General features: G+C 44.8%; 1 protein-coding gene across 1 annotated transcript; it reads left to right on the top strand.

Moving 5' to 3' along the window:
* The first annotated feature begins 1,711 nt into the window (after positions 1 to 1,711).
* LOC136124927 (protein Abitram) lies at positions 1,712 to 6,309 on the top strand. Its single transcript, XM_065879746.1, has 6 exons — positions 1,712 to 1,808; positions 2,934 to 2,985; positions 3,592 to 3,721; positions 5,853 to 5,929; positions 6,009 to 6,078; positions 6,172 to 6,309. The coding sequence occupies exons 1-6, from the start codon at positions 1,712 to 1,714 to the stop codon at positions 6,307 to 6,309; spliced, it is 564 nt and encodes a 187-aa protein (XP_065735818.1).
* The last annotated feature ends 266 nt before the right edge of the window (positions 6,310 to 6,575 follow it).

Here is a 6,575-nt window from a genome sequence, read left to right as displayed (position 1 = left end):
CCAGCAAAGGAGAACCCTCCAAACTCCCCCAGGACCTTGGCTTATTGGTACCCTTTCTTTTACATCTGCAATCTCCAACTCCCCTGCCCTCAAATGACTCATCCTTTCTCAGCCCTTAAATGTGCTAAAGATCTCTCCACACCATAGATCAATTCTGGATCCTCTCTGAAATTTCTGACAACTCCTCTATTTTCTTCCCTTGCTCCTTCATCCATCCACCTCTTGGCCCATGACCAATCATCCACCATCCATCCACCATCATGCCCATGACCACAAGTACCAAACAGATCACTAATATGCTTAGTAGATCTAAACGTCCAGCCCTGACCCTCCCTAAACTGAACACTCAACTCACATTTTCAACCTCCTGCTGTTACCACAAGGATTTCTCAAAAAGCACATCAAATGCAACCTGTTAAATGAAGTACCTGCTATTCTCCACCAAACTAGCTTCCCTTCTGGGGACACGGCATTCCTACTTTCTCTGTCCTCCAAGCTGAAACCGTGTCTGCTTCCCTTTTGCCCACACTTTCACAGTAAACTATTCACTGGTTACTGCCCTGCCTGTCAATGTTCGGTTTGAATCCTTTTACACAGTACCGTAATCCTACGATCCGGTTTGTGGCCTACATCATATACCGACTGAGCACTTGCTAAGTGCTAGTTCTGGACAAGAGATGACTGACAGTTACTGCCTCCTTAGAGGTCACAGCTTAACGGGGGAGAGGGCCACATAAGATACCACATTACATGGAGATGCACGGGAACAACACCTCCAAGGAAAAGTTGCAGATGCGAGAAGGGACTCGCAGCACACCTGAACTCCTATTACCGTCAGCTTCTATCATGCATTGTTGCGCTTTAATTGGTGCATTACTTGGTTCGGCAACTGCAAGGAATCCGAAGACTGGGTAAGTGTGTAGCTGGGGGAGCAGCATATCATTCCCCCTCCTGCCGCGCCGCGCAGAGCCCTCTGAGGGCCGTGGGTGCAGCAGGCGGCGAGTCTGCAGAAACAGAACCCAAGGAGCGCAGAGGCGGTCAAGCCGCACTTCACTACCAGACCAGCAGCAGGCAGCGGTTGGGCGCTAGGGGGTCCCCTTCATCAGGGCACCCTCTGGCGGACACGGCCCGTTTCCATGCCCCCACCCCAGCTAGGCCGCTCGAACGCTCACCTACGCCGCGCTCTGAGGAAACGCAAACAGCGGTGTGTCCGCCCAGGGCTGCGCACGGGCCTCTCTCTGACAGTGCTTCTGAGCTCTCACGACGCGCACTGAGTCTCCGGGCCGCCAGGCCGCTCCAGCCCCTCCGGTAGTGGTGAAGCCAGGCGGAGGTGCGACCTGCGAAGCATGTACTCGCAAGCGAAGAGAGCCCGACACACGCCGAGCGGCGACGGAGTGACGTCCTGAGCCGGAGGGGGCGCGGCCTGCCTTCTCCGTCTCCCGGCAAAGATATATGTGGAGCTGCGCTGGCCACCGCCCCCTATCCCTACATCCTCCTTCCCAGCCTATTGTATTTGACCCCCGCCTTGACGTCAGACGCCAAAGCTCAGTTAACTGGGGCCGGTGGGTGGAGCCTGCGGAGCCTAGGGAGCAGCGCGCGTGCGCGCAGCGCGCGTGTCTCGGCTACACGCCGGAAAGACACCTTCCTCCGTGGCAAGCGGGAGGAAGAGTACAGGTCCCAGGAGGCGGGGTTTGCAGCACCCGAGGTCGCCATGGCTACCGAGCCCGAGACCCCTGTGGCAGCCTCAGCTGCGGAGCCCGCGGTGCCGTCGCTTGTGGATCGTTACTTCACTCGCTGGTACAAAGCGGGTAAGTGGAGAATGATGTCAGTCTCTTCTGGGCCCAATTTGTCCGACAGTATAGGGACTATGATGAGAGATCATAAGCCACACGCACCTTCCCCAGCGCTTCCTCCCCACGTCAGAAGGAACTGGATCTCTCTGTTCCTCTGTAGGCCAAGGGAATGGCATTTGCAAGGCCGTGGAAAACAGCAGGGTGCATCCTGGGTAGGGCGAGCGCAGTGCGAGTTCACGAGGGTGGGTCGCTTGCGGGAAGATGGTAGACTAAGGTGAGATCCCCGAGGGAGGCAGGAGCTGGATTGCAATCTCCTTGAGTGCCTAAAGGGATTTGAGGGGCTCAGTCCTCCAAGAAGAGGCGATACATAAAGTGATTTAAATGGTAGCGGTCTAAACTAAGGTAGAGGCATAGGGATGGAGAGGAGAGGGTGGGTTAGAATAGAGGCATTTAGAAAGCAGAATCTACAGTTTTACTTAAAGGAAGTCGCTGGTATTACACATTTGCCACTTAGAAGTAGGTATCCTGTTGTACAGCTTTGTGTACCCAGCAAATATCAGCGATGAGAGCATCGTCGGGGACCCTCCTCTAACCCAACTTGCTCCCATTCATTTAGGGATAATAGGTGTACTCATCTTTCACAATACTGAAATATTTTACAATAGCATACGTTTTATTAGCCAGACTTTGTGTAACCAACTGTCCAGTTTACCCTGGATTGAGGTGTTTTCGGGAATCCATTACTTTCAGCACTAACATCAGGACAGTCCTGAGCGAACCGGAATGAGTTGTCTCTCTAAAATTGATCGACAAAGCATGCTACTAAATTAAATAAAGAATACATTACTAATCACTTTTTTTCTAATAGAAATGACTGTACTCATTTTAAAGTGAGGATAAAAAAAGGTGGAGCAAAGAGTTAGTCATCATTTTAACATTGAATGAATGGTTCCATCTGGACCAGATGTCTTTAAATACTTTATGGTCAGCCTTTAGGTATATCTTTTTGAGTAATGAAGGGATACCAGTGATATATGTGTCCTGCCTTCATAATTAACTACGTCTATGAACCAAAGAAAGTACTACACAGTGGTAGTAAATATTGACTCAACAGCCGTGAGACTCATTCATTTTTTCTAGATGTCAAAGGAAAACCCTGTGAGGACCACTGTATACTCCAACACTCTAACCGGTAAGCAAATTGGGAATTTTAAATGATCAAAAGAAATCTTTTTTCTGCCATTGTAGCCTGGTATGGTCTTGCATTGAATAAATATTCATTAAATGATTATCTTCCACTGTATTGAGATGGTATTATTTATAGTAGGAGTTTGGTTGACAAGAATGAGTCTTTCAGTGCCTAGGCTAAACAAATAAACTTGCTTACCCAAACATCCAAATGGAGGACCACACCCTGAGTCGGCTACTACCTCAAGAAACCAGCCTGTGCCTGACCACTGAAGTGGCCAAGCCCGTGGAGAGGGCTAGGGTAGAAGCTCAGATGGTATCCTGTCCATACCGGCATGCCTTACTTTTCTGTCTTCCTCCTCGGTGCTGTCTAAACACCTGTGGTACGCTTCCCTTTTGGGAAAGGAAATTCAGTCCCATTTTCCCCATTTTTATTACTGCATTCTTCTCTTCAGGTAAGCTCCAGTAGTAGCCAGAGGAAAATGGGGGGAAATGATAGGCTGACTAAACAAATGTCAGCTCAGCTCTTCTTGTGCCAGGAGGAATACTGTGTTACAGGAAGAAGAATCATACCAAGCAATAATACAGGATCAATTTTTGCTCCTCATAGAATATGTGTCATCACACTGGCAGGATCCCATCCAGTTCTTCAAAGTGGAAAAGTAATTAAAAGCATTTCCTATCAAATCAGTACCAACTGTAGCAGACTTCAGAACAAAGTCTCTGGGAAATTTAAGCGGGTATGTTCCTGTATTTCTCTACCTAAATCCTCTATTGTCATAATAATGGTAAAGCCAGCCAGTCCTAGAACCCAGTACTGCATGCTCAGCATACTTCCCTGGCACTTAGAGATGATTTTAAGAATACTTAAGCTCTAAGGAAATCCTCAGGCCAAAAAAATGAGGTATTTCAGAAGGTATATTATCTGTCATACTAGCTTCTGGGCCACCATCCCTATCATCCCCAGGATGAAGGATGGAGAAGGTGGGCCTTGGAAAGAACAACGCTGATACCAATATAACAAGATATTTTGTCCCTTCCTGTTTCGTTAAGCCAGTATTTCGAAATCTGTAAAAGTTAGGTGATCAATACTTCTTTATCATAAATTTTCACATGTGAACTTAAAAGTAAAAATAAAGTCCTGAGGTAGTAAAAAAAATCAATCTGGGAAAATATACAGTATTTGCTTCGTATCAGTTGCCATTCCTAACTCATTGCAATTTAACACACATCTAGCTACACCCTCTACCTCCACATAGTGTCTAGTTATAGAAAATGTCACCTGTGCCCTCTACAATTCTAGGCAAGCTGGACATTTTACTGTTAAAGGAGGGTATCACACCAAGGACAACTCAAAACCATACTAAACTATCCTGACAAACCCCCTGGAAAGGAAAGTTTCCGTGGATGATTTAGGTCCTTCATTTACTGAGTTCATACTAAGAGTTCCTGCTAATTACCTCACTGTTCTGGAAGACCCTTGTTTACACTCCCCTTTGTAGGCCTGATGGCCCCTAATAACCTTCCTTATAATTATTGATTTTTCCTCACTCAGGAAGCAAGTGGACTTTAAAAAGCATGGACCATTCTTAAAAGTCTACAAATTACAAGTAAAACAGTTAGTGCTTGTGATGTTCCTGTGATCAATCTTTGTCCAAACTAGTAACACTGTTGTTACTACTGAGGAACGCAGAGGGACCTGCACATGGAACCCACTGCAGATAAGCTTTGATCGCCTCTCAGCACTGCCCATCATTTATTCTCCCAAGGGAGGTGACCAAAAGGGGTTAAAACACTTCTTTCTGACACAGAGCCAGTGGTAGACAAACCATCTGGGACAAATCCCCAGCCCCTCCTCCCAAAAGTGGGGAGTCACACTGACTAGTGTTTTCAAACGAAGTACCCACAGGCAGAGGAGTGAAGCGCATGCAGTAACACCTGAATGCTGTCTAATAAAGTTGTGAGTGGGAAAGAGGCCATAAAGAACAGCATCTTGACCTCAGATGTTCACTACAGTAAAAATTCCTGGGAAAAAAGAGCAATACATGAGACATGCTTGCATCCATTTCCCATGAGCCTCCTTGTAATGGGTTGGCCAAAAATTTCGCTCTGGTTTTTCATGTTAGGGAAAAACCTGCATGAACTTTGTGGCCGACTTGATAGATATTTGTCAGAACCTCCCCAGATATATCCATACAGTGGAGTACATGAAAGTATAACCGTGCCACAACATTCAAACAGACATATGTCAAAATGTAGTATTTGCTAGCGGGTTATAGGATAATGGGTAAGTTACTCTATATGCTACTTAAAACTTTTCTGTTTTGCAAATTTTCCTCAAATTGCTTTTTTTAAAATTAGAAAAATATCCCTTCTCCAGAAAGTCTCAGTGATTGACCTAATAAAGAAGTTCCTTTCTCTATTAAGTTCTGATATAAAAATAAGGTAGGAATCTTAATGAAACTATATACAATATTGCGATCATTCTCTATAATGTTGAATTTTATGTTATGCTTATTGGTAAGATTTTCCTGCCCTTTTTGAAGGCTTTACACTTGGCTATGTGCAGCTTTCTCATGTACAGTTAAATATAAAGTATAATAAGTTAAGATAAAATATATTCTTAATATGTAACTAAACTATTATCACATTTGTCTTAGTCTGCTTTTCCCCTAGACCTAGGATGGTGCCTAGCCCATAGAGGCATTTAATATATAAATATTTGAATAAATGAATGGTTTTTCTGTACTTAAGTCATTTTTATTTAAAACACTAATTCCAGGAATATATCCTATTGTAACTGTGAGGGCTGCCTCACAAAGAAAAGTGCAAGTGTACATCAATCAATTTTTTCTTCCCTTTTATTATCAGGGGGCACAGTTTCTAACAGAACTTGCACCTCTGTGTAAGATTTACTGCTCTGATGGAGAAGAATACACCATATCTAGGTGAGTTACTTTTTAACCATAATTTTGGAGAAACAAAGAAGATAATATTTTTCTTCAAAGCAATATTTTCTTTAAATAGCTGTGTTAGAGGACGGTTGATGGAAGTGAATGAAAACATTCTCCATAAGCCATCTATTCTTCAAGAGAAGGTAAACGGGTCTGGGGAAGTAAGATCCCATCCACACACTTTTTACCTGATTTTTTACCATTTGACAGTATTATATATTCTATTTCCCTTCTAGCCATCCACCGAAGGATACATTGCAGTTGTGTTGCCCAAGTTTGAAGAAAGTAAAAGCATAACAGAAGGGTTACTGACACAAAAACAGTATGAAGAAGTCGTGGTGAAACGCATCAATGCCACAACAGCGACCTCATGAGGATTAAGATTGAGTGAAAACAAAAGGGCATTCTTATCCTTACCTGGCCTACCAGTCAGTGCACTAAGGAAGAACCAGAGATGCTGAAGCATACTTCACACCCGGCCAGCCATCCGCAGGGAGGCCTGATTGAAAACCTGACCTAGGTTTCCTTCTTTGTCTTGCATAACAAGCCTTGATTCCATTTTGTCTTCAGCCTCCCAGATCTGCCTGCCCATGTACTCACTCTGTTCTTTTGCTTTTCTCTTTCTAACAACTGGCAAGCA

The sequence above is a fragment of the Phocoena phocoena genome, chromosome 6 (genome assembly GCF_963924675.1).
Source record: "Phocoena phocoena chromosome 6, mPhoPho1.1, whole genome shotgun sequence".
Taxonomy (NCBI): domain Eukaryota; kingdom Metazoa; phylum Chordata; class Mammalia; order Artiodactyla; family Phocoenidae; genus Phocoena; species Phocoena phocoena.
Note: the sequence above shows the minus strand (reverse complement) of the source record. Positions and strands in the feature narration are given on the sequence as shown.

Bases quoted from the DNA above. Each gene is read 5' to 3' on its own strand.
- LOC136124927 (XM_065879746.1), top strand. From the start codon at position 1,712: ATGGCTACCGAGCCCGAGACCCCTGTGGCAGCCTCAGCTGCGGAGCCC. The intron at 5,930-6,008 runs GTGAGTTACTTT...TTCTTTAAATAG, and splicing joins GAAGAATACACCATATCTAG to CTGTGTTAGAGGACGGTTGA. The intron at 6,079-6,171 runs GTAAACGGGTCT...TTTCCCTTCTAG, and splicing joins CATCTATTCTTCAAGAGAAG to CCATCCACCGAAGGATACAT.